The sequence below is a fragment of the Orcinus orca genome, chromosome 20 (assembly GCF_937001465.1).
Source record: "Orcinus orca chromosome 20, mOrcOrc1.1, whole genome shotgun sequence".
Taxonomy (NCBI): Eukaryota; Metazoa; Chordata; class Mammalia; order Artiodactyla; family Delphinidae; genus Orcinus; species Orcinus orca.
In genome coordinates this window covers 38781363-38808551 of record NC_064578.1, presented here as the reverse complement: position 1 = coordinate 38808551, position 27189 = coordinate 38781363, and the positions used below count along the sequence as shown (strand labels likewise).

Below are 27189 nucleotides of genomic sequence, written 5' to 3'. Positions count from 1 at the left end.
TTACATTCTTTCAAGGTTAAGATGTTATCCCATTATTTATCTGTGTATTCAAGTCCCTTTAAAAAATCGATATATTTGAATTTTAGAGTTAGCCCCCTAAAGATCTTGCACATTTTTTGTTAGGTGAATTCCTATACTTCAGTATCATGCAAGTTGTCTTATTTTGATTACTTTTTCAAGAAACGTATTATTATTGTCAAGGTTCCCATTACTGACTTTATATTCTGATCTTATAAAGTTGCCTTTGTTCAATTCTTTTATTAGGTTAATTAGCCTGTTCATTCTCTAGTTTTCTATGTTGAGGATGATTTCACAATAATATTTGACAGAATGGATGGACCTTAAGGACATTAGGCTAAGTGAGATGTCAGACAGAGAATGACAAATACTGTATGAGATCCCTTATAGGTGAAATCTAAGTAAAAGAAAAAAGGAAAAACCGAACTCAAGCCCTGTTTGGTGGCTGGGGTAATGGTGATGTTATTCACCGAGGGGGAGATCTGGGGAGAAACAGATTTGGGGCAAGGTGGGTTCCACTTCAGATTTGCTTGCTCAGAGGGGCCTGTGGAACATCTAGTGAGGGGTCCAGCGGGCATCTGGATGGAAAGATATGGAGCTGAGGGCAGTAGTCTGGACTGGGAGACAAAGATTTAGGTGTAATGTGTCCAAGTGGTATTAGTGAATGTTCACAAAGCGCGTAGAAAAGTGCCCTAGCACATATGTGTTAGCTACTGGTAGAACTATCAGGATTATGCGCACAGAGACGGGAGTTAATACCAGAGAGCGGACCAGATCTCCCAGGATCAGCCTAGAAGCCAAGGGTTCTGAGGCCAGAGCCCTGTGCAACATCAACACTTAGAGGGGCAGAGGACGCCGAGGAGACAGCAGGAAGGGCGGCTGAGAAAGTCAAGGGGACAAAACCAGGGAAGAGGGAGCGGCTCTGCTGAAATTGTAGAGGAATGCGGGACTGAATGTGCCCTTCCGCGAATGACCGAGCTTCATCAGGTTCTGTCTCTCGGTAGCACGGTCTAGCAAACAGCGAACACACAAGGGCCCGCAGCAGTTCCGGCACACTGTGGCTGCACAGCACCGAAAACGCCCGCCACGCCCCCGGGACGGCCACGCCCCGGGCCCGACCTTGCGGAGCGCCTGCGCAGGAAGGGCCCCGCCCACAATCCCGCCCCGGGCCCGCCCCTTCCGCTGGGTGCACTCTGAAGGGCCCCCGCCCATGGACCCGCCCCCAGCCGCTCCGGCCCCGCCCCTTCCGCGGGCGCACCCCGCAGAGCCTCTGCGTTGGACCAGACCCCTTGCTCGCCCCGTTGAGGCGCGGATCCAGCGCAGTGCCCGAGCCTAGCCTGCCTAAGGAGTGAACGACCTGCTCAGTCTGCTGGGCAGGCGTCGGGGTGGCGCGAGGTCGCGCTCCGTGCAGCCAGCGCCGAACAGCCGCAGCCGACAGCTTTCAGCCGAGAGCCAATAGCCGCAGAGCGGCGAGGCGAGGAGAGGCGAGGCGGGGCGGGGCGGGGGCGGGGCCCTGGAACGGTGGGCGTGTCGGAATCACGTGGGTAAACACGCCGCACGTGGAGAGCAGCCTGATCCGTGAAGGCGGTGTTAGCTAGCTGTTCGCAGAGGGAGACTCGTCGGCTGCGGCAGCGCGCGGCCTGCGGGCTGGGAGGCAGCGGCCAGGGCCAGTCCTGCGTGCGCCCCACTGATGCTCAGTTCCTCGCATTTAGCTAAAACCCTGCTAGCAATGGCCAACACTGAGTCGGCTCGGCAGTGTCAGGCTCTGGCCTAAGGGACGTAATAAACCTTTGATAACTCGGTGAGGTGGGCGCCATCCTATTTCACAGATGGGGAAAGCGGAGCCGTCAGAGGCTAAGAAACTTTTCCAAAGACGTGTGGCCAGAGTCCCGACGCAGGCAGCCTGGCTCTTTTGTGTAGCGGTCGGGCTCCTGCTCCTGGCGTCCTGTTCCCGCCCCTTGGGGCTGGGCCTGGCCTGGGACACTCAGCGAAGCCGAAGATTCCCAGTTTGTACAATGAGGTAGTAGTGGTGCCCGCCTCCAGAGGACGCTCAAGAGGCGGCGCGCAGCATGTCGTCATGGTAGCTTCCGCCAGGGTGTCGGGGTCGGGGGATGGACCTGGTCGGGACCTCTGGCCCGCCTCCCGGCCCACCCGTCTCTTCCCGGAGCCGGGGGTCGTCAGCACCCCCTGCAGCGGCGCGCAGAGCACTCAGCGCTCCTACCCGGAGCCGACTTCCACTCAGGCATTCCTCCGTCCTCTCTCCTCCTCTTCCTCCTCGGCTTCCTTCACCTCTCTTCCTGCTCCTCCGTCGGCGCAGCGTGACCTGGAAGCGCAGCACTCGGAGTCGGCGGCCGCCTGGGGCCGGGGTGCCAGGGAGGGGCGAGCAGAGTGCACAGGATTCCTAGCAGAGCGTGTCCCGGGCACAGAAGCTAGGCTGCCCGGCTCCAGGGGGCTAACGATTGCTCTTCCGAGGTACATGCGGCCGGGGCCGCCACAGGGCCCGCAGTCCTCGCAGTCCCCGAGAGCAGATACCTGGGCCCCAACCCTTAACCAGGCCCGGGCTTCTCATGCAGTGCAGCCACGGACCCTGAAACCAGCCGTTGACCCCGAAACCAGCCCCTGACCCCCCCCTCCACCTCCCCCCCATGACCTTGGGCAAGTTGCTGAATCTCCCTGTAACTGTTTGCTCTTCTCTGAAATGGGGTTGTGGGAGAACTAAATGACTAAACCAGAGCCTTTACAACAGTGCCGTGCACACTGCTGGGAGCCCTCAGGACAAGACTGAGAACTTTGCTTTCCTGCTGTTTGAATCCGAGCCCAATCAATCCCTGAAGCCAGTTCTTCCCTAAAGATCTGTTTTAAGGAAGTTACTGTGAATGCACCGTCAAACGACTTGCCCAGGTTCATTCCCTGAGACACGTGGGGACAATGACACAAGGCTGTGTGGTGGCCCAGAAGCTGAACCCTTCTATTTGCCTCCTCCCAGCTTACTTACCTACTAGCCAGTCTCAGCATGTCTTTTTCCGATAATGCCACTTGCTTTGCCCAACCCCCATCCTTGGACCAAGGGCCACACGTTTGGCTGTACCTGTTCTGACAGAGCCTCCCTGAACTGCAGTGGGATGTTGGACTCAGACCCTTATTCTAATAAGGAGAGCAAATCTATGCACAGTGGTCTTCTGGGTGACAAATAGAGGCTTTGTGCGTGAGAGGCCTAGGCTTGGGGCTTTGGCTAGCGAGGACCCTCCTGATCTCTGTCTTTTTTCCTCCAGGCCAGATGGGAGATCTCACGAGCTGGTCTAAGGAAAAGGAAGATGGAAGCAAAACACAAGAAAACCTAGCAGACACCAGAGAGGAAAATTGCAGGGTTTGAGGGTGAAGCAGACTTCAGTGTTGGGCTGCTCCTACCCCTGAGGCCAGGTGTTGGGGCAGGCTTCCCTACCGGGGTGTCCAGAACCTTCCCTGCATCCCGGGCCTGGCACAGACGCCAGCACTGTGGAGTCAGGGATGCTGAAGGGATGAATGACAGTGGCCACACACCTGCAGTAAGAAGAACCTTGTTGGAAGCAGGATTTTTGCAGCTGTCTCAGAGCATGCTCACATCTTTGCTGTCAACCATCTTTTGGGAGGGTTTCATTGTTGTTTGTTTCTGTATTTGCTGCTTTCTCCAGACCAGCATCCCTTCACGCTTTCTGTGAAACCAGGTAGTTCAGATGGGACTGATTCCAACCCGGCTGGCTCCTGCCTGGCTAGTCAGAGCACTGCATCCTCCTGGCAGTGCATCCTCCTCCAGTGATTAGAGAAGGCACAGACATGTGACCCACACTGGACCAATGAGAATCATCCCCAGGACCTTGGCTAGGGATTGAGGAGGGGCTTACTGGTAGGAATATCAGCTTGGAGATACCAGCAGATGCCACATGGAGGATGAGGTCGGCAAAGAACAAAGCTGAGCTGAGCAAGGGAGATAGATTCTTGAGGACAGCATGCAAACACCCAGATCCAGCCGTGCCTGAGGCTAGATATGTCCCTGGGCTGTCCAGACGCCTGTATCCAAGAATTTCTTTTTTCTCCTGGCAGTTTGAATTGTGTTTCACTTGCCACTGAATATCTTTCTGTCATATGACCCTCTGGTGGAGCCAAGACCGCAGCCACCATTTCTGAATGAGAAAGAAGTGTGAGCCTTTGGGGTGCTGGGTCACACTGGACCCAGTCTACAAGTGTCTCTCATAGTCTCTGGCAGGGGCTCCTACCTCCTCTGTCTCTCTCCTGGCCTCCTGCTCTGGCCTTCCTGACTAGTGGGTCTATGGCCACCCAGCCCACAGATTACCTTGACTGTGTGTTCTCTGGGCTTGTGCCCTCTGGGTCTGTCTTGTCTATAACTGTATCCTCAGGACCTAGCATAGATGCTCTCAGCAAACATTGGTGGAAAGAATTAATGGGTCATCGAAGCTCCTGTGGCCTGCTGGGGTGTGGAGGTGGGGGTTTCAGTAAATCAGGAGCCCCAGAGCTTCCTGTCTCCCACCATGCCACCTGCCTTCGGCATGCATGGCAGCCTCTTGCCCCCACTGTTACTGACTACCTTACCTGAGGCCTTACTCCAAACCCTCCACCATTTCCCCACACTGTCTCATGGATGGCAATATGGCCAGTCTTGGGTAGTTGGGTGAGGGATGAATTTTCACTCTAACTCCCAGCCTTGGACCTCCCTGCCCCACTCCAAAGGCTCGGACACCCCAGAAACACTTCCAAGAACACACCCCGAGGGGGCATGACTGCTCCCCACCAGCGCGCCAGAAGGGGCGAGTGAGAGTGTCCAGGAGGGGAGGGCTTGCTGCCGTACACAGGCTGCATGCCTCCTGAAACGTGCAGCAGCACATCTTCCCAGAGAAAAAGGTAGGCCCAGAATTACAAGCTTTGTTATTTTTACTTTTTGGTGTGAGGGGCCATGTGTGCAGGTTTGAGCTTGTCTGGAGGAAACCACGATTTGTAGATGAAATTCAAAAGTAGGATTTCTTTGCAGGCTGTCACGCTGAGACTTTCTCCAGGAGCTGGGGCGGCAGTGCTGATATTTTTATAGCATCAGAGTGTGCCAGAGTCCAGCAGCTGCTCGGGCTGAGTGAGCACATGGGGCCCTCCAGCAGAGCATCAGCAAGCCCTCAGCAATGGTCTTCTCAGCGTGGGCTCCACTGAGGGTGCCAGGAGGGGCCTGGGTCACCAGCTGTGAGAATTGGCCCCCACTGCCTGGGAGGAGGGGTCCTGGAGGGTAGAAAGTCAGGTGCGGGGAGGAGGTTGGCAGTGCTGGAGCGTGGGAGCGGGAGCAGCTCTGGCCCCTCCATTGTCACCATCAGTTCCTCTCAAACTACCTCACCAAACATGCAGTTTGCGGACCCGTCCTCAGGATATGCCAATGCCCCCACCTTCAGCTGCAGGTCACCCTCAAGCCCCCAGCGTGGAAATTCCACAACTGCCTTGTCCAAGGTACAGGTGGATATGGCCACATTGGGACCCCTTCTAGGATATTCCCACAAACCAGGGCTACCTGCAGTGGGGATGGGGGGCGCATGCCAATGTGAAGTGAGGGCAGGAGAGTCATCCAAACCCCATTCTGAAAGCCCTTTGGGGGTATTCCAGGTGAGGGTCTGGTACGGGGATCTCGCTTTAACTAACAGCTGCCCACAGTCCGTGCACCACCCCACGCATCCGGGCTAATGAAGTTTACGTTCAGACAGTGGCAGAGGTGTCAGGTGTGCACACTTGTCTCATTCATTTGTAACAGGAAACATTGTTTATCGCCTGCACGCTTTCCTTGGGCCTCTTTCCTGGGCCAGATGCGCAGCAGCCCATTACGGGGCAGCACAGGAAGGAGAAGGAGAGAAGGACACTGAGGTTTATTACCCTGAAGACTGGAAACGCTTCGAGGCCATTGCTCACAACTCCTCCCGGGTTCCAAGGTGAAAGGATGACAACAGAGGTGGGCAAATAAATGATTCATGACACTTTCAGTCACTGCCGTGCCCCAAGCACACATACCCTTTCTAACTTATGCTAAATAACAAAATTTAGTAATAAGATACAGGGAGTGTGGGAGGAAAGCAATCCATAACCTCCTTTTTATTTTTCCTTTCTTCAAAAAGAACGCTTAAGTGAGGAATGTGATTTGAGGACCCCCAGAGGGGTCCTTGGCTCAGAGATACTGCTACACACACACACACACACACACACACACACACACACACACACACACACACACACACACACACACACACACACACACCCTACACACACACACACACACACCCTGCCTGTCTCTCCACCCAGAGGACTTATTACCCGTGTCAGAGTACCTGTATGTAGGGTTATGGCAAAGCAGAATGGAGGAGGGTGGGAGCAAGGCCTGGCCATTGCCGGGTGGGACTGCTGTTGGCATTGCCAGGGAGAGCCAGGGTACACAAATGACAGGGAGAGAGGCCCAGATGAGGGCTTCTAAGGCCTTGCTGGGCTCAGGCTCATGCTGGGCCTGAGTAGCTGGGCAGACAGAGCTTTTTTTCTTTTCTTAACAGAAACAAAAGGATGAAATCATTAGTGTCAATTGGGCACATTCAGCGTAGAATACTGACGTACCATTGTTGTGAGGATAAAAGAAATATAATTAATAAAACCCACCCAGACTGCCTTTTGTGCTTCCTTTGAATACTTTATTGGCTTCTGCATCTATCTCATCCACAGACGAGCCATCTCTTTCCACTGCCCTGGACATTGCTAAAATGAACTGTGTAGAAAATCACCCCTGGGATCTGGAAACTCATCTTGTTCAGTTATAATTTGTCTTCTCATGCCTCAGTTTTCCCCATTACAGAGGCAAATTTAGAGCATTTTCCAGTTGCATAGAGCAGAGTTCCATTCAAGAAAGAACAAAGCCCACCCCAAGGCTGAGGTTTCTGAGGGAGGCCTAAGGTCCCTCCCACTCAAGGTCATGTTCAAGCCACCTGGTAGAGCCAGTAACTTTTCAGGCACCAGCCTTTGGTTGGGGGTCCGTTTTCTGACAGCAGCCCTGGAATCACACCTGCCCCACCTCTGGCCTTGACATGCCCTAGCTGGGGGTCAAAGGTCACACGGAGAGTCACCGGGAGGCCTGGAGGCCCAGGGAGAGGTGAGGCAACTCTCAGCTCCTGACAGGCTTCCAGCTACCTGCTTGCCAGGCTGACGTCTGCCCTGCACACTGTTGCCCTCCTGACATCTAGAGAAATGAAACTCCTTTGCATGACAGGAAGTGGGGGGGGTCCCTAAAGTATGACTGCAAACCTGAAGCACCTCAAACTCATGTTTTATCACCACCTGGAAGACTAGAGTCTGAACAGAAACAGAAAGCAACTCAGCCCCTGAGAGGCACGTGCTTGTGGCCACACCGCCTTCTGGGTGGGTAAGGAACCGGAGGCCCGGAGCAGGCAAGTGATGAGCTGAAAGCCCCACAGGCCTTGGGGTGAGAGCCAGCTGAGACTCTCCCATACATCCAGGAGTCTGAAACTCAGCTGCCTGTGGGAGCCAGGCAGGTAAAGAACATGCCTTTGGACACCAAGACACTTTGTCCTGAATATTAAACATGTTCAAATATTCTGCGCTTCCAGGGAGAAATATGCTCTCTCTGCCACTTTTCTTGAGACGTTCCACTTTCTTGATCTATACTGTTTTCTTGCTTTTGATGGAGTCACAGGTCACCAAGTGAAGATCAACAGCAGTGGGCCCTGCAAGGCAGCAGGGAATGGTGGGGATTCTGGTTCTCTGCAGACTGACCGTGCTGCCCAGAGCTGGGGAGCCATATCTGTATGTGAGCTTTCCCAAGTTTCAAACGTTGACTCAAATGTTTTAAACCCCCATTTGCAGCCCAAACACAATAAAGCCCTCATGCCAGCACAGGACCTACAGCCCTGAGGTTCAGCCTCTAACCTCCGTCCTGTCTGCTGCAGGGACCCTCACAGCTTCGGTTGGGGAAGGATGGAGGACACAGAACTCCAGGGGAATCGCTTCTGACCAAGTCTTTACCTCACACAGATTGAATGTTCGCTGCTTGTCTCTAACAAGAGATAATTTGGTTAGGTGCTTAGCAAGAGAGACACAGAGAACTTTCTGGATGATTCAGGCTGTGACTGCTGGAATATATTAACTTTTTATTTTTTCTATTAAGAAAGGCACTGCTAGGCTGGTTCATCACAGTCCTGGGGAATGGATGGGTCTGTCTAGCTCTCTGATGATGCATTGGTGCCTGGGCGCTTGCTTGTATATCATCCCACCCTTGCAACGCTCCCAAAGACTCTTTCCTATTAATATCTTGGTTTTCAATCTTAATGTTGGTCTTTTGCAAGTAGAAGGTAGCCTATGGGGACTTCCCTGGTGGTGCAGTGGTTAAGAATCCGCCTGCCAACGCAGGAGACACGGGTTCGAGCCCTGGTCCGGGAAGATCGCACATGCCACGGAGCAACTAAGCCTGTGCACCACGACTACTGAGCTTGCGTGTCACAATTACTGAAGCCCGTGCACCTAGAGCCTGTGCTCCTCAATAAGAGAAGCCACCGCAGTGAGAAGCCTGCACACCGCAACAAAGAGTAGCTCCCACTCGACAAAACTGGAGAAAGCCCACACACAGCAAAGAAGACACAACGCAGCCAAATATAAATAAATAAATGAAAGAAAGAAAGAAGAAAAGAAAGAAAGAAAAGAAAAGAAAGAAAGGAAGAAAGAAAGAAGATAGCCTATGTTCTTCTGGGCATGGAAAAGAAGAAACTTAATGAAAGTGATTATACATGTAAGGATCAATCCATCTACACATGGAGAAAATGTTTAATGTGCCAGGCCCTGAAATTATGTGCTAAGTAATGAAATCAATTGGCAGGCCACCACTGAAAAATAAAAATAAAAAAGGAGCAAGTTTGTATGTGTATGTGCATTTTAAACTACTTAGAGATGATACAGTTGAATGAAACAACCCTGTAGAAAAACAGCAAACGTTTTCATTTATTTATATGCTAGTGTATGAACAGAAAACATTCTGGGATTTTCACTTTTTATTTTGTACGTGTTTGTACTATTCTAACTTATTATAACAAACATGCTCCACTTTTGTAATCATAGAAAAACCAATAAAGTTAAATAATAGCAATTTTACTGGGAAGAAAAGATAGCATTACCAAGTGCAGATGTGGGAAGACAGGAACTCTCACACTCCCCACCTGGGAATATAAATTGGCACAATTTGGGGGAGTAACTGACCACATCTAGCAAAATTACAAAAGCACATGCCCTTTGACATGGCAATACCACATCTAGGAATGTGCCCTAAGGAATTAACACACGTGACACACGTGTGCACAAGATGTTGACTACAGCACTGTCTATGATGGTGAAAAAATTGGAAACCTATATGTGGATCAGCATGGGAGAGAATGTATACGTTATGGTATATTCGCTCAAGAGAAAACTCTATCACAGTTAAAAATGAATAAACCCAACCCTACATGTGTCAACGTGGGTAAATCTTGAAACTAATGTTGAAAAAAATAGCAAGTGGTATTATGATGTGTGAGGCTTGGTTCCATTTATGTGAATTTTAAAAACACCCAAAGCAATGTTTTCTGTAAATCTATTGCTTGTGAATCCAACTATAAATGACAAAATTCCCAAAATATGTGTGGAAATCATCCATACTGACCTCAGGGTGGTGGTTTGCTCTGAGGAGGAGAGAAAAACTATGGGATTAGGGAGGGTTACCGGGGGCATCGAGTGTGTCTGTGTGAGAAGTCAGGGAGGGCAAAAGTTTTCTGAGGGAAGGTGGGGTCAGCAGTGCTAACTGTGGCAAAGATGCCCTGTGAGATGAAGGTTAAAGGGTGCCACGTGGCCATCATGGGTGGCCTCGGCAAGGTTAGTGTGTGGTGCGTGGGGACAGAAGCCCCACTGGAGGAGCCTGAGGGAGGAGGGACAGCAGGTGGACATGATACTTTCAAGGAGGCTGTCCAGGAAGGGCAGGAGAGAGATGGAGTTGAAGTCTGGGGAGGGCCAGGGGCAGACCTCGGGGGAGGAGCCTAGGGAGGCTAAGGGCACCTCAGAGCAAGTGCCATGTGTTCTTGGAGTCCCCATTGCAGGGCTACTCCCCTCCAGGGCCTCAGTCTGACAGCCTACCTTGGTATCACCAGCAGCATCAGCGGCAATAATAGCAGCGGCAACCATCTTTTATTGTTTCTTTTTAATGTGCTAGGTGCTATGCTAAGCATTTTTTATGCATTCTCCCATTGAATCTCCCTCTTAACTTCATGGGGCAAATACTGTTATCATCCCCATTTCACAGCTGAGAATTACTAGGCTTGGAGAAGTTAAGCATGGTGCCCAAAATCACATTGTGAAATGGCAGGGCCAGGTCCCAGCTCCAGGTAACTGCCTCCAGAGCTCAACGAAGAAATGACATCAGTGTGGGCCCCAGACAGGGTCCATCTCCTGCAGGAGGTGAGGTTCCAGCTGGCTGAGGATGCAGAGGTGCAGGGCCCGAGATCACTGTGGCCTGGGAGTGATGCATGGCAGTCCCTCAAGCAGGGCCATTTGGAAGTTACTTTCATTGATGCCCCTTCGTCTTCCTTTGTGCCCCTCGCGGCCTGCACGGTCACTTTTCTGTGGCACAGAAGCATGACTCTGGGCTTGTTTCCTCAACCTCTGTGTCCACATGTCGCTTTGAGCTCTCACTCTCCTCTTATACCCCAGCTCTGCTGCCAGGGATATCAGGCCCGTCTTGAGCTTGACGTGCAAAAGCCCTTTGTGATGTAGGCTTTGTCACCTCTTCTGCCTCGCCTCCCTCCTTCCACTCCACTTTTCCAGGCCTGCTGGGGAGGACTCAACAGCCTCCCTCTCAAGCACAGGTACGGCTCCCACTCCATGCTCACCTTTCACACCGCTGCCCTCTGGAGGATTCCAGCTGTTCTTCTGTCTCCCAGGCTCTCATGAGCTCTCGGCGGTCTGTGCCCTGCATGCTTTTGTCTCCAGGGCTGGTAGCGCCAACACACAGCAGGGGCTCCCAGGAAAGGCCAGCTCACACATCATGCCAGGGACACCAGCATCAGACATGAACCTCACCGCAGTCAGATGCTACACAATTTTTGGAATTGGCATTGATCAGTAAAATGATTTAAAAGGGGGGCAGAGGGAGTGTTTATTGAATAAAGGAGAGCATTGCCCTCCTGTCTGAGGCTCCTGGGAAATAGTACCTGTTAGCCTGTGAAGCTGAGCACATTAGAGTCTTCTGACTCTAAATTTGGAATTGGGATGAGGTAGGAAAAATCTATGCTCATTGAATACAAAATGCAATTGTCTGTCAGCGCAAGAACTAAAGAATCTGCCACAAATTATATTTAAGACTCTATTGTCACAGGCAGATTAGCTCATGCTTGATTTTAAGTATAGGCTTCTAATGCTATTACTCCTGGTTAGCTCTGCCTGGCAGGTAACCTTGTGGAACAAATGACTGCATTGCTTGAATAACATATTTGATCAAACAGGACAATTCTTTCAAAAATTGAGTTCTCTGTGGCAATTTGAGACCTGTAATCAGCAAATTAGATGATTACAGCAGGGATAAAAATAGTCTTCTAACAATGTCCAAGGTATAATTGTGATTTGAATTTCAAAATGCTGAACATGTGGTAGGAAAATGCACGGTTGGGTAAATATGACTAGACGTTATCAGATTTGATTTCTCTTTCCATCCTTGCTCTGAGGTACAGCCTAATTTTGCCCAAATAAACTCCAATCTCCTTTGTGTCTGAGTTGGAGAAGTGTAGCCTCACACTAAGCTCCAAATCTTAAAGGACCTCACAGTTTTGCTTACCGGCCTCAGGAACATGAACCTCAGCATCATTTATTCACCCACTGGTATGAAATGACCTCCGTGAAACAACGAGCTGTCCAAGTTCCATATGGGGGACCTCGGAAAACCTTCAACACCCACCACCTGAAGACCAGTGTTTTCTTTCTTGGGCATGGGGGACAGAGACCTGACAGCAGCTCTGATGAGAGCCAGTGAGTGAATTCTGTGAGCTGGGGTGGGATGTGAGGGTGTGGTGTGCTCTACCACAATCCAATCAGTCTTCATGGTTGCTTTTGATAAATTACTGTTTCTCTAGCTCTAACACAAGTTAAGTTAGACCGAGGGCCCACACTCCTGTTGCTTTTCTGGGTCCTTCCTGCTGACGCATCTCTGCCTCAGAGCATTTGTTCACCAGAGGTGACTAGAGCTGCCACTTCCACCCCTGCTATCTGTTTGGTATCACCTCGCCTCAGCTGGTTTCAGATGAATTGCAGAACAAACGTGATCTGGCAAATGGGTATAGAGCTGACCAGTGAGGGGCCAAAGTTTATACTGACTGCTAGCAAATGGAAGACGCTCCTTTAAGAGGGGAAACTTGATTTTACTTACTAGTGGCATTTAGGGTTTCTGACAGAGCCACAGAAAATACTGGCTACTATGGATTTCACTTACCCTTCTGGGATTTATCCTTTATTAGCACAGATTATTAAGAGCTGCCTGTGGCAACAGGGCCATTTAAAAAAATACTGAGTCTCCAGAAATGCTGCCCTCTGACAATTTACACGTAAGGCAGCCTCATCTCAGCATACTCAGTAACTAACACTCTCTGCAGTACAACAGCTTGCCAAACGGTCCATGAAGCATTTACCTCAAACATGCTTTCAAACCAGTGTTTCCTCACATTTGCCAAGCTCTCAAACTTATATAAAACTTTGAAAATAGAAATGTTTTCAGTGCCACATTTTTGCACAGAATGTCAAATATAAATTAACCACTTTTAGGATTTTTCAAGTCACAAATGATCACCATTAAAAATTCACTACTTATAAGGCAAGAGCATTTCTGAGATGAAGAAATAATTAGCTAGGAGTATCATTTGACTAAATACCATTACATGTAGATTTATAATGCATTTATTAAGAAAACTGTATTAGAACTGCCAGAACTATAACATCACAATGTGAAAAAGTAGGATCTCTCAAATTTCATATAAATATGGTAGATTAAAAGTGGCTGTTTTTCTTTCTACTTCAGATAGATTTTTGCAAAATAATAAAATACCAAGTTGAAATAAATGATATTTATTTGCTCATTCACCCTCCCTTAATGAACCCATACATACACCAAAGCATTGTGAGAAAATGAAACACAAGACTTGACAAGGCCATCACTTTGGGAATGTTCCACAAAACACGATGTGAACTGTACACACTGGGCCTTAAAGTGGTCAGTAACCTCCTCTGTTAGCAAGGCACTTGGTGATTCCATAAATGGTCAGGGAACAGACTATATACGAATATCACGGCCTTGAACTACATATAATTTTACTTTGCATTTTCTTGTTCAAAGTGTAGTTTTAGGCTACTATGTTAACAAGTTCTCCGAACAAAAAAATACTTTAGGTTAAGCTTTGGGTAAGGATGAAAAGAGTATTAAATAACACTAATTACAGATACTTTATGACCCTTGTCCTGTGCTCGGGAAGGAATCATACCTAAGAATCCTCTCGATGCAGACGTGACTTCACTACTATCACCACAGCCAGCCAGTGAGGCCGCCGGGAGCCACCACTTCACAGGGCACTGTTGGAAGATGCCAATCAGAGCCTCATTCTAGCTCAGGGGCCCTGAGGAGGCCTGTGAGGCTGCACCTGAAGCTCACTTCAAAAGTTTTCTTTTAATATATTTGCTTGAGAGGCTTGAGCTTTGAGAAGCATGAAGTTAAAAAAGAGAACCTGATATAGCCACATTCAAAGTTGACTCCTAACTTAAATTACCAGACATAGCTCATAAAACCAGCTGTCTCAAAGACAGTGTTCTATCTTTATTAAAAAACGGATAAACATAGCAGCACTTACAAAAAAACAGTTCATAAAAGGCATTGTACACTGTCAACTGATAGTATGGAAAGGGGAGGCCCCCAGCATAGCTGGTTGTGGGCTGCGCACCGTTAACGCTCACAACCACCTGTTCCACTTAATACGACTCGACCCAGAACAGCCAGGGGGAGACCAACAGCAACATGGCACTCCTCAACTTCAAGCCTTTGTTATTTGTGTGAACAGTCAATCAAGTCAAGTATCACCCTCCTTAGCAGCATCTGGAGCACTCATTGGTGTTCTGGAGGTGGCTGGTGTACTTGACCCACTTATTAAAAAAATCTAAGCATTCAATAAGAAACACTTCTCCCTGTCCAATGCCATCCACAGAAACCTTCTGTTGCGGAAGAGACATGCTCTTCCATTTAAATATCTGTAAAAGCAAATGCACGCCTCTGCTGCAGTAGACGGGAGAGAACTGGGGGCAGGCACTTCCGCACAGCTGTCTTTGGTGAGGATGCTGGTGTGGTCATGCTGTTCCTTGCCCACTGCTCTGCTTCTTACTGCTCTGTGGGGGGGTGAGGACCCCAGTGGGGAGAGGAGAAATCCTATTTTCTTCAGACAATATGGCTTTCTTTACTTGGGCTTTGTCCTGATGATAAGAATAAAAGCCAGAAATGTTAACATGGAAGAATGTATCCTTTGGGCTTCACTTACTTTGTGCTTTTTTCTACAGAGATGAGTGAAGGAAAAAAATAGCAAAGAACAATCTAAAGTCTCTGGGCTACATGATACTTAGAGAGAGGATCTGTTGACCACCATTTTTCTTTGCCATGGAATTAAAAGAATCAGAGTCTTTTGGGGATATCTGGAGCCTGTGGGAAAGAAAGTGAAGAGGCTGCTCGGGCAGTTTTAAGAATTTGTCTGGGAAACAAGGAACAGTACTGACCAGCAAATCCAAGCTGTTTATATGGGTCTGGATGTTGTGTGCATCTTCAGCAGGAACTCCCCTGAAGTGCTTAAGTTTTGAACTTCCTGTTTCCCTTATAACCATGGCAAATGGAACCATCCACTTGACACACTTCTCTATATCACACCACTGATACCCTGCAATGAAAATACATGTTAGGCTCAAATGAGGCCAACAACTGGTTTATAAGTTCAATACACCTATGAATGGACTGGAAAGCCAACGTACCTGAAACCTTTTGCATCAATTCAGATGAAGAGAAATGATACAAGGCAGAAGCAGCAAGTACCCCATAAGAAAATTCTAAGCAGCCGACATCCAGGACACAGAGATCTAAAAGCTATGGAGAAGAAAAGAACACTGAGGGACACGGCCAACACACATCCCTTCTAAAGTTACTCCATCTAGTGGTGGGGTAGGTCGCCCCACAGAGGTAATAAAGCCACTTACCTCTGCAATCTGTATGAAGATTTGCTGAGGATACTGCGGCAGGAGCACTTCATAAAAATCATTTAGATATGCGACCTGCATGTATACATTCAGCCAGGACACAATGGTCAGGGGACTTAAATGCCACTTAAGGGCCTAAGGGAAAACAGAGAGAAAAGAGACCAATGGTTGAAAAAAGAAAAAGACATTACTACTCCCTTTGGTCCTCTAAAGGAGTTCAAAATGCAGCCATTTCCCATGCCACAGTGTGTCCACCTAGAGAACACCTAGCCAGATGCACTCATGCTGAATATAGAAAAGATATTATGTAGGAATTTTTAAAAAGGACTGAAAAACTAACTTGTAACCAACCTTCATAATGATTAACTCCATGGTAAGAATTTCATCTCCTGAACAAGCCCCATCTGTAACATAAGCAAACTGGTGCAACTTTGGAGGATAGATTTCCTGAAAGGAAATAAAAGGAAGATACTACTGGCAAAAAGTCCATCTCTGATAGTTTTAACTTATAATGTACCTCCCAATTTATTCTTTTTAATATGCTGATATAGAAAGAAGGAAAGGGTACATTGATGGGATAAATACAAGAGCCACTCCAGTGGTTCAAAATGCATTAATTGTGAAAGAAATGAAACACTTACCCACATCAATCAATCAATAAATCAATCAAACTTTTACTCAATGGGGAGCTTTGAAATTTTCACCTTTTCAACATGTTTGAAAGCTGTGCCTATTCACCCTTCTAATCACACCAAAATTTTAATCCTCTCAGGTCAAAGTTCAATTTTTTTGATTAAAGGAATTATATTAACCTAAGCATTTTATATACTCATACTTTTCTTGGTTAATTTCTAGCTTTTTTGTGTGTGTGGCTGAACTTCAGAAGGCCTCAAATTAGAAAAATTTAGACAAATAGTTGACCTCTTCCCCTAATCTCAGTGGAGCTCAAGCATGTACTACATAACAAATATTTGAAAATTATTTACCTCAAGTTTGGCAGCAATAAATAAAGACGAAATCCCAATAAGCTGTAAAAGCGTTTTTACAATATTTTGTTGTGTTGCCATATACCGATCAAAGAAATCCTGTGCCAAGTAAAATGTCTCTCTGTGAAGTTTATAAACTTCACACACCTGAAAAAATAGTAAGTTTTAGAACAGTTACTTGAGAAAAAAGAAAGACAAAAAACTTGTCATGAGTTTGGTGAAGGATAATATAACCAAATCAAGAGAGAGAACCTGGCTTCTCTGAAAGGATGGTTACCTTGCTTGTCCCTAAGCACATGCACAATGAAAAACTGGAACTCAGGTATAAGGATGAAGTGTTCTGTGATCTATAATATAACAGCAAACATTCATAGGCTGCGAAAGAAGGTACATTCACAGCCTGTTAAAAGCAGCATTTCAAGGAAAAATGGAATTTTCTCAAAGAAAGGTGTCCCCCTTTATAAGTTTCATTATGACATGAGGAAAGAACTACCATATTTCTTCATAATGGGCACTATCAGTATGAAAGTTTGAAAGCTGGAACATACATTTATTTAAAGACTACAACACTAAAACACTGTTAATCTGTTAATCACAAGAGGCAAATGGTTTTTTAAAAACATTAAACAAAAGACTCGGAGATCTAGGTTCCAGCATAGGCTCCCCTTTAGACAAACCCATTTATCTTGGATTATCTCAGACTATAAAATTAGGACAATATCTGTTTTGCCTACCTCACAGGATTGCTGTGAGGCATGGTGAAATAGTGTACATGATGGAGTTGAAAAGGACCAAGGAAGTATTAGACCTCAATTCATTACTGTCATCAAGTGTCTGATTGTGCATTTAAAACTGCTGTTCCTAAACAGTATATCCCATGTAAGTACACTTCATGGGGTTAATAAGTAGAAAAGGTACCAAAGGAAACAACAAACAGAACATTAGTAGAAAACTCCATCAATCACCAAAGAGTGTTTCTGAAGTCCAGGTGGAGCCATATTTAGAGTTAGTTTTTATAAAATAACACAACTACAATAGGATTAGAAGTAAAACTAGAGCTTCTGTTCTCTAAGGAACAAACTTTCAGACTACTTTACCCAGCTCACCATTGGGCACACAGCATAAGCACTGCCTTTCTTATGTACAGACTTCTTGGCTGGGCTAGGGGCTGGGAAACTTAACATCGCTGCAGATGAGACTGCCTGTGAACTGTGGACTCTAGTCTTGTCCCACTGAAGACATAAAGGTTACCATTCTTTTCTATCCTTTCAATAGTATTACATGACTTTTTTCATTGACTTGCAGGGAAAATCATTTCTTTAAAGCATCAATTGCATCAATGGCATCAATTGCATTATATAAAACAGAACCTCTCAGTCACATCATCTTATGAGCTGAAGCCTGAGAGCTTAAAGCATACCACATCTAATGCTTCAAGGAACTATAAAATGTTCCAAAAGGCCCCTAAGGGCTATGTGCCATGGTGGGTCTGTGGACAACAGCAAGGCCAAAGAATCTGTACATTTGTACATTTTCTATGTTGACATTTTCAGGGACCAATAAAGAAAAGCAAATTAAGAATGATAAATATAGCTATCTTTTCTTGCCTACCATGTAAACTGTACTTATTTCTAATCCACACAAACTCTGCAAGCAAATATTGCTAGAAAACATTACAGATGAGAAAACCAAGACTCACAGTTAAGTGACTTGCCTGACTGAAGCACACAGACGTAAAATGGCAGCAGGGGATTTGACTCTAGGACAAGCACAACAGGGGTACACATACCCCTGCTAATACAGACTTCCTAAAGGGTACGTGGCACAGTTCAGTTTTAGGGAATACTTAGACACTCAACTTCCATATGTGCTTTCATAAAACAGATCTGCCTGAGATGTCCTTCCACATCACAGAAGAAAGCCCACTTCTCACCCACCCAAGGCTTACAGAGGTGTCCAGGAAGTGTCCTTAATTGAGCCACTACTGAGTCACCCACACTTCCTCCCAGAAGGAGGTGCACTGCCTATACAATATTACTTTTTATGTTTAACAATTATTCATCACAATTTGTAATACTTGTTATTTTGATCAATTATTGTAGAGAAGTATGATAGTGTGATCAATAAAAGATTTGAACAAAATATTTTGTTAGGATAAAATTCTGTGGGTAAAGAGAAATGAATCCCAAGGAGTTAAAAAGAAACAATGTAAATTTTCTGACTCAAAGATAAATTTGTTCATATATTTTTAAAACATTTGGTAGTGGCTATCAAATAGCTGTTATCCACATTCCACTGTGTACACTCAAAAGCAATTTGAGGGGCTTCCCTGGTAGCGCAGTGGTTGAGAGTCCGCCTGCCAATGCAGGGGACACGGGTTTGTGCCCTGGTCCGGGAAGATCTCACATGCCGCAGAGCGGCTGGGCCTGTAAGCCATGGCCACTGAGCCTGCGCGTCCAGAGCCTGTGCTCCGCAATGGGAGAGGCCACAACAGTGAGAGGCCCACGTACCACACACACAAAAAATAAAAAGCAATTTGAGTGTACAAATTGAAAGATCAAATATCAATATTTATAATTAATTGGAAAATACAACCTTTGCAACTACTTAAACTTTGAGAAAAAAATTAGATGCCAACTTAAAAATATCTAAGGGGTAAAGATACTTCAGAAATTCTTTTAAGGAAGTACATAAGCAAAAAAGTTAGGCCACTGTAGTATATATACCACAGTTCAGAGACACAGAACGTGTCAATGGAATCAAACACTTGAAGAAATTATAACAGCACAGAAGAAACTAGAAATGGCCAATGCTTCTAGTTAACAGGAAGGCTCCAGCTCACCTCCATTAACCAATCTAGAAGAATCGCTCGCATTTTAGGCTGCAGAAGAGGGTGCCGCTGCATAAAGTGCTTATCCCTCAAGTATGTCTTTTCCTTGTTTAACATGATTTTCCATACTTCCTCTCTATTTGCCCAGCTACAAAAAACAAAAGCAAGCAAAAGACAGGTGTCAGTATGCATCCATACTAGTGAGGCGGGAGTGCACACAGGGAGTGAGAGATCCAGAAGGCACTCAGCAGTCAGCTTACTTCAGTACAGGCAGTGGCGAGGCTCTAGATGGTGTGCAACTCTGAGGCTTATATGCAGAATTCGGGTATACGAGCTCATCCTCTTCTTTGTCAGGTGTGGGAATCAAGGAACAGGGGTTTTCACAGACTGTATTACTGTCCCAAGGCTGTAAAGAAAGACACATTAAAAAAATGTTTGATGTAAACCAGCTGTTTTTACATTCATTGATTTGTCAAACAGCCAGTAAAACAGAAAATGTCTTCACGCTGGAGAGAAACCTCTAGGCCTAAGTCAATATTCTGGCCTAAATTAAGATGGAGATAGCACGGAAGACACAGAAATGACTCCAAGCTTTCATTTCATTTTGTCATTAGCTTAGGAGTCTATGCAGTAAAATCTAAGAAAACTACAGTCAGTAGCATTTTACCCTCCACATCATCATCCTCATATGAAGTGATTGAGCAGCAAAATAGACGCAGGAAGGGTAAGACAAAATGCAAACAGCTCTTACGTTACCAAAAAAACAAAAGAATAAAATCTATTGGCAGCTCAGTAAGACACTGAGCATGACTCCTAAAGTGTGTTGTGAGATTATTTGGTCACAATTCAAAGATTTGTTTTTTTTAATAAGTACAACTAACCTAATGAAATGTCTTAAAAGTGAAAGACAATTTCCAGTAAAAGCATTTACATAAGCACTCCACAATCACAAGTATAAAAAATGTAAACTGATTGCCATCTATATTTAAAGTCTCCCCATTTTAAAACAAAACCCACCAAATATGACATCTTCCTTTGGTTGCAGGTCAAGCCAAAATTATTACAAAACGGGGACCTTTCCTTTTCCTTAACTCAAAATGAAACAAAAGGAGCATCTGCCTAGTTAAAACCGAATCAAGCAATAGTCACAGGATATATTAAAAAGTCTGTAGAGATAAAGCCTAGATATTCCTGAAGACCTCTGAGACCCACCCCAAAGCCTTGCAGAGTGATAAATGCTAATTGAATAAACCATCATTAAAAACCCAAACAAGGCTTCCCTGGTGGTGCAGTGGTTGAGAATTTGCCTGCCAATGTAGGGGACACGGGTTCGAGCCCTGGTCTGGGAGGATCCCATATGCCGCGGAGCAACTAGGCCCGTGAACCACAACTACTGAGCCTGCGCGGCTGGAGCCTGTGCTCCTCAACAAGAGAGGCCGCGATAGTGAGAGGCCCGCGTACCGTGATGAAGAGTGGCCCCCACTTGCCACAACTAGAGAAAGCCCTCGCACAGAAACGAAGACCCAACACAGCAAAAATAAATAAAATAATAAACTCCTACCCCCAACATCTAAAAAAAATATATATACCTATTAAAAAAACCCAAACAATGCTTCTTTTAAAGATTCCAGATACTTAATTTAAGTCAATTTTTAATATTTGGAAAATAATGTCATTTTGCCATTTAACATTTTTCCTTTTAAAGCTACTCTATTATCTTACTCTAAAGGACTATTATTGATTTTTAAAATTATAAAATAGTAATTTTATTGAAGACAGGGCATGTTAACAATCCTGCCAGTATGGAAGCTCTATAAAAAGTCTGAGACTCTTGGCTTTTTTTTTTTTTTAAAGCAGAGAGATCATTAATATTGACTAGAAAAGAGACAACGGAGAAGACTATATATGAACATAGAAACTTGGGCTCTAAGTGCTGCCTGGAAGATATGGGACAGGGTGGCTATCACAGCACACCGGTCACTTTCAGAGGAAGCCAGAGCACTTTCAGGGTACTGAGAAGAGCAAAGCAGGATAAAGCTCTTCTCCATCCAATGTGCAAAGAATTGGGCATGCAAATTAACCATGACAGCTCTTGCCAACAGCTGTTGGAGAAGGGCAACATCCCCTTCCAGTTCTAGTATCATGTGCTGGTAGTATTTCCTTGACTCAAAAAGGGTCACATTACAACTGCTTTAAGTTGCTCTTCATTCAACAATGAATTCTAGTTTTGAAAGCAGAAGCTGGTTGTCACCCTCTACAGCCACATGGCTGAAATAGCTGAGAGGAGGCTTTTGGAGATAAAATGGTAACATTTCCCTACCTGTAGTTCACAGAAAAATTGGGTGAACCACAAGCAGACAAATGGTTCCCAAAGTTGGCCTTTTAGGAACCAGTGGATGAAGCAGAATAATGAAGTCTGTATCATTTAACTTGAGTGTATACCATGTCTCAAAGAAAGCAAGATCAGTCTGACTTTAGGAAGGAACTGGGTAACAGCAAGACACCAACTTTTAACTGAGAATAAAACTACCTTATGCAAAATTATGTTCTGAGAAGTAACTAATAGAAATTCCAGGACTCCACTTCAGTAAAAAAGTTGGGTCTCATGCAAAAAATTGAACAACAAAAATGGATATATTAAATAGACTTTAGATAAAAGAGTATTATCTTCATTGAGAAAAACCTAAGGTAAGAATCAAAGGTTCCATGTGGTCTTGACGAAGCAGTTTCATGGAGTTGAGCATGAGGGCTACAAGTAGCTCAGAGCTGTTGAACAGGGCTGAACTATGATAACTCCAGAGAAAAATTCTGTGTAATTAATTGGCAAAAAGGTTGTTACCCCAAAATTCTAGCTTCATGAATCTACACAGAGAAATAAGACATTGATTGCTCCATAAATGATGGGTAATTTTCAAGCTATCTACTTTGCAAAATGTGTAGAAACCTGTTGTCATTAATCTCTGAAAAACCATGAAAACGCCTTCTAGTGGGAAATAATATGGCTATCACACATCTATCAACTCTCTGCAGTCCAAGGATAGGACCAAAGCCCCACCTTAGGCACCCTAGGCACAGCTCAGGTTATCTTTGAGAACAGAAACTACCCTAAAACTCCAAGAAGTCAACAGGGACAGCTTTGCTTCATCCTAAGTTAAAAACTTCAATTCTGGGCTTCCCTGGTGGCACAGTGGTTGAGAATCTGCCTGCCAATGCAGGAGACATGGGTTCGAGCCCTGGTCTGGGAAGATCCCACATGCCGCGGAGCAACTAGGCCCGTGAGCCACAACTACTGAGCCTGCGTGTCTGGAGCCTGTGCTCCACAACAAGAGAGGCCGCGATAGTGAGAGGCCTGCGCTCCGCGATGAAGAGTGGCCCCCACATGCCCCAACTAGAGAAAGCCCTCGCACAGAAACAAAGACCCAACATGGCCATAAGTAAATAAATATATATTTTTAAAAACTTCAATTCAAAACACAGGTGGGAAAATAACCAATCTTGAATTTCACAAAGTAGAGGTCCATTTTAGTAGAAATCCACAAAAATTAACTTGCTTGGTTTGAAGTCTTTACAGGGAGAAAAAAGGAAAAAAAGGAAAGAACTTGGAATGCACTGTCTTATTTCCTTTCCTAAAGTAAAGTATTTCTTCTTCTAATACAGTAAGGAAATCATCAAGCCATTGTTCAATATTCAGTGGAACCTCCCCAGAAATACTAATTACTAGGGTCTTATGTGCAGTAACAACTTTTTACAAATAATGTGCCCCTAGACTTTGAAGCCCTTCACTCTTCCAAACCCAGTTGCTATGGCTGTTGCTCACTGCCCTACAAAGTGATGTGCTTCCACTGCTAACCTAATCAGGACCAGTATCCTCAGCTCAAATACTATTCCTGCTCAGCTTTTATCTGCTATAGCGTCAGAAAGCCTAATCAGCTAGTTTGGAGATAGGCTGCTTCCCCTACTAGAGCCATAACTACAGTCTCCAGCCATTTCTGGAGGCAGAGAGATAATACAAGCTTTTTCTGCTAGGAACTTCTGATATTATGATGATACCATGAGCATGTAAGAAATATGGCGGGAACTCCATGAAGGAGGGGCAAGAGAAATGGACTAGTCAATTTTAAAAATGTGTTGAGATGCACATATCATTACACAGAATGTCCTCCTAATACTCTGGTGGAGGACAAATCAAGCTCCAGGTGACAGTGACCACTGTAGGTAATTGCTGGATGGGCTAGAAGAACTTTCAGAAAGGGGGAAAAAGTTTGAAACATGACCTAAAGGGGGTGGGAGCAGGGACGGGAAGTCCTTAAGCACCATGATGAAGAAACACAAGTGTGGATGTGTGCTTATGTGTGTACACACAAACCCCCATCCTCACAGTTACCCAAAGAGCTCTGTCTCAGGAGCCCTCCCCGCAGTTCACCAGCCCACAGAGAGGCTGTAGGACAGACTCCGCCCCTGGCTTGCATAGGACTCTGGGTTACTTTCTTCCTCTAACTGAGTCTCAGTTTCCTCAAGGGCAAAAGGAGAGGACTGAGTTATGTGAGGTCCATTCTGGTTCTTCCAGACATCAGCGCATATTTGTCATCTCAGGGATGTCAGTCAGGAACACAGACCTTCCTGGAATCTCAAGGCTGGCAGAGGTCAGTGCCCACTGACAGGCACAGCGCTCAGTTGTATGGACTGTGGCCACAGTTAGAGAAAAAGCCTTCAGCAGAAGGCAAGGAAATATGAGACTTAATGTGACCCCAAAAAAGGAGACCCTCAACTTAGACATAATCAGAAAATGTACCTACCTGACTGCCACACTGGTGTCTCACGGTCCTGTCAATTTTGGCAACTTCTTCATCTGGATCCTGCAAAAACTAACATAAAACAACCCACACCCCAAGGAAACACACCAAACAGCCCAAAGACAAAAACACAGAGAGAGAGAAAAAAAAGAAAGCTGGTAAGGTTATGAGCACCATTTCTGCCAAACGCACCCCCCTTGACCCCCTATCAATAAATATGTGGTCAGAACCCAGCCTGGTACCCAGGTAAGAAGGGGGGTGGGGGGGAATCCTCCCCCACCTGTCTCCTTTGTACTCACAACGGCCACATTTGCCTTCCTTTTCCTGGAGCGAACAGAGACATCGGTGCCGCTTTCCTCTTTCATGGTGCCGGGTTCCTTCCCATCCCTGAAAAGCCAGGATGGCACAGAGGTAAGAGTTCTCCCCAAATCTCGGCCCACCCCTCCCCCACCACTGCACACCTTCCCCTTCCCCGCAGCGGCCAGGCCACTCACCTCTCCTTCTTTTCCCTCGGCATGGCGCTGGGCGCAGGATCAGACCTCAGGCCTGGGGGCACGAAGCGGCAGTGGGGTGAGGACGGCCGGCGGAGGGGACCAGGGCCCGCCGGTCCGTCCCGGGCACCCCTCCCCCTCCCGCGCGGGCGGCAGCAGCGGCGGGAGCCTCCCGGGCCGGTCGGGAAAATGGCCGATGGGCCCGGGGTGGCCTGTCACCCGCGGCGCCGCCAGCGGCCCGCGATGCCGGGTCGGAACCCGGGGTGGGGGGGGGCCCTCGACGCCCCCCGAAACCCTCGCCGGCCCATCGCCTCCCTCGGGGCCCCGGCTGCCTCAGTCTTCCCCTCAACACCTCCCCGTAGCCTGTCCCTGAGTCACCCTACCGGGGCACCCCGCGCTGACGCCTCCAGGGACCCGGCGACCTGGCCTCGCCCCACCCCCACCCCGGCCCGGCCCGACCCGGGCGCTCCAGGAGTCCCAGCCTGCCGCGCCGTCCGGCAGCCCGCGGCGGGGTCCTTACCCGAAGCCGTCTCCGCGGCAGGCAGGCGGGCTGCACGAGCCGAGGCCGGAGGCAGGAGGCAGAGGCGAGCGGGAAGCCGGGAGGCGGGAGGCTGCGGAGGGCCGAGCGCGCGGCGGTGGCGGGATCCGCGCCTGCCCCCTACACCGCGCTGGCGGCCGAGCCGGCTGCTCCTGCGCCCGGCTAAGAGCGGGACATTTAAAAATCCCAGCGCGCGGAACGGGCCCCCGGCCCGCCCCCGCGCCCTCCCGCCACCCTCCGCCCCGCCCCGACCGGCTGGGAGCCCCTCAGCGGCCGCCCGAGGGCCCGGGCCCGCCCAGCCACCGCCCTCAGGACCGCCCCGTGTGGCGCTGGCCGGCCCCGGCGCTCCGGACCGCCAGGGGCGGGGCCAGCGCGGGGCGGGGCTAAGTGACAGGGCCTGCGCGCCGGAGAGGCGAGGCCCGGAGGCCGGGCGGGGCCTGCGCGGCTAGAGCTGCGGAGCCCGCGCGGGGCCGGACTCGTGGGCTGGCCCGCGCGCGCGGTGGGGCGGGGCCGCGCAGGCGGGACGCGGGGGAGCTCTGGCGCGAGCGCGGCAGAGGGGCGGGTCGCCGGGCTCCGGGGGCGGAGCCGAGCGGCGCTGGAGCGGCAAAAAGCCGCGTGGCCTGCGCGGGTGGAATGTAAACACGGCTGACGGCTGGGGTTCGGGCCCCGGCTGGGGTCTGCCAGAAGACCCGACGTCCGTTGGCCTCAGGCGCGCGCCCTGTCCCTCCTTGTACGTCCTCCCCGCCCCCGAGACGCAGAGTTCCGGGCCCTCAGTCGGGGCGGGGATGTGCCCAAGGTCACAAGGCCTGGTCACAGAGCCTAGAACCAGGGCCTCAGGCCGCCTGATCTGGGGCCCCCCGGGGAACAGCTGTTACTCCTGGACGCGCGTCCATCCCTCTGTCCATGCGTGCTTGCGTTCATTCAGCTGATAGTAGAGCACCTTCCGTGTGTGCCCCTTCCCCCAAAATTCTTCAGAAGACCTTTCTGATTCTGGGATTTCACGCAGACCTCTCTAGCTTAAGTGTTTACATTGACGGGCCGTAAAATCAAATCTACACTCCTTGTCCTACAGGACTCCGCGTGGACCGGCCCTCAACCCCTCTCAGACCATTCCTTCAACCCCCTCCCCTCACAACTCTTTTGGCCACCCTGTGTCTTTTCTCATGTCAGGGCCTTGGAGTTTGTTGTCCCCAGCTCTAGCCCCTTCTGGCTGCTCATCCTTCCCGAGAACTTCAAGGTCTTCAGTGACCACTTAATTTAGAGCACCCCTCTCCCCAGGAGTTCCTGTTCACCTCATTGCCCTGCTGTGGTTCCTTCACAGCCCTTGCCACCATATGTCTCTTGCTCCTGTCCATGTTTGGTGCTCCGCTCCCTACCTTGTCTGTCTTGTTCACTGCTGTATCCTCCAGCTCTTGGCAAAGTCCCTGGAGGAAGGGAGGCACTTAAATCTTACTTGTGAAGGAATGCTTGAAAAACACAATGACCAAGCCCCTGTGGAGTTTACAGGCTAAGAAGAGAGACAGGTATTGAACAATCATCACTTGAAAGTACCTACTGTACTAAGCTTCTAGAAGAAGCATGTAGCAGAGGGCTCCTAAACACTCCTCAGCCCCTTCCTGATTTACAGTCCCAGTCTTGGACCTCCTCCCTCCATGACTGTCTTCTTGAAGTTAGAGACTAGACCTTATTGGAGGGCCTGACTTGTGTCATCCTCAGAGGTCCCTGCTAGCAGATTGTTGACCTTCCAGGGGCTCTGAGGTCAAGGCTGCTGAGATGACTTGCTCAGATTGGCTTAGGTAGGCATGGGAACCCAGGCTCCTGAATTCCCAGCCCTTAGGTAGTAACAATAACAGGTATCACAGACATTTCCAAAATAGCAGATTGCCCTAAATCCTTCAACGTATTATCTCAACTAAACTTCACAATAATCCTGTGATGTTGATACCATGATTGTCTTATTTCACATATGGCATCTATCTACTTCTTAGGGTCATTGTAAGGATTAAGTGAAATAATGCAGATGAATTGCTGAGTACAGAGCCTGGCACATAATAACTACCAAATAAATGACAATTGTTTAACAATGATAGACAAGACAGTTTTCCATAGTGGTTGTAGCAATTTATACTCCTACCAGCAAAGAATAAGAATTCCTGATGTTCTATACCCTAGCCGATATTTTCGTCAGTGGTAAAATGGATAAGTAAATTTTGGTATATTCATTCAGTGG

At 47.8% G+C, this 27189-nt stretch overlaps 1 protein-coding gene and 1 long non-coding RNA gene across 2 annotated transcripts; one reads left to right on the top strand and one right to left on the bottom strand.

Moving 5' to 3' along the window:
• The first annotated feature begins 1255 nt into the window (after window positions 1-1255).
• Window positions 1256-7143, top strand: LOC117198426 (uncharacterized). Its single transcript, XR_004479586.2, has 3 exons — window positions 1256-5499; window positions 5798-5992; window positions 6582-7143. It is a non-coding gene; the product is annotated as an uncharacterized LOC117198426 (long non-coding RNA).
• A 6005-nt stretch (window positions 7144-13148) lies between these two features.
• On the bottom strand, window positions 13149-25189 carry CCNE1 (cyclin E1). Its single transcript, XM_004284863.4, has 12 exons — window positions 24942-25189; window positions 24425-24476; window positions 24230-24317; window positions 23934-24002; window positions 19398-19543; window positions 19150-19285; window positions 16308-16454; window positions 15673-15768; window positions 15322-15456; window positions 15100-15211; window positions 14851-15008; window positions 13149-14553 (listed from the first exon to the last, which is right to left on the bottom strand). The coding sequence occupies exons 2-12, from the start codon at window positions 24445-24447 to the stop codon at window positions 14431-14433; spliced, it is 1233 nt and encodes a 410-aa protein (XP_004284911.1). The 5' UTR covers window positions 24448-24476; window positions 24942-25189; the 3' UTR covers window positions 13149-14430.
• Window positions 25190-27189: the final 2000 nt, after the last annotated feature.

What these genes read in the sequence shown, in the direction of transcription:
- CCNE1 (XM_004284863.4), bottom strand. Translation starts at nt 24,447, where the DNA reads ATGCCGAGGGAAAAGAAGGAGAG. An exon ending in TTCTAGATTGGTTAATGGAG is followed by an intron (nt 16,455 to 19,149) that starts GTGAGCTGGAGC and finishes CTATTTTTTCAG; the next exon opens with GTGTGTGAAGTTTATAAACT. An exon ending in TAAACAGCTTGGATTTGCTG is followed by an intron (nt 14,554 to 14,850) that starts GTCAGTACTGTT and finishes TCTTATCATCAG; the next exon opens with GACAAAGCCCAAGTAAAGAA.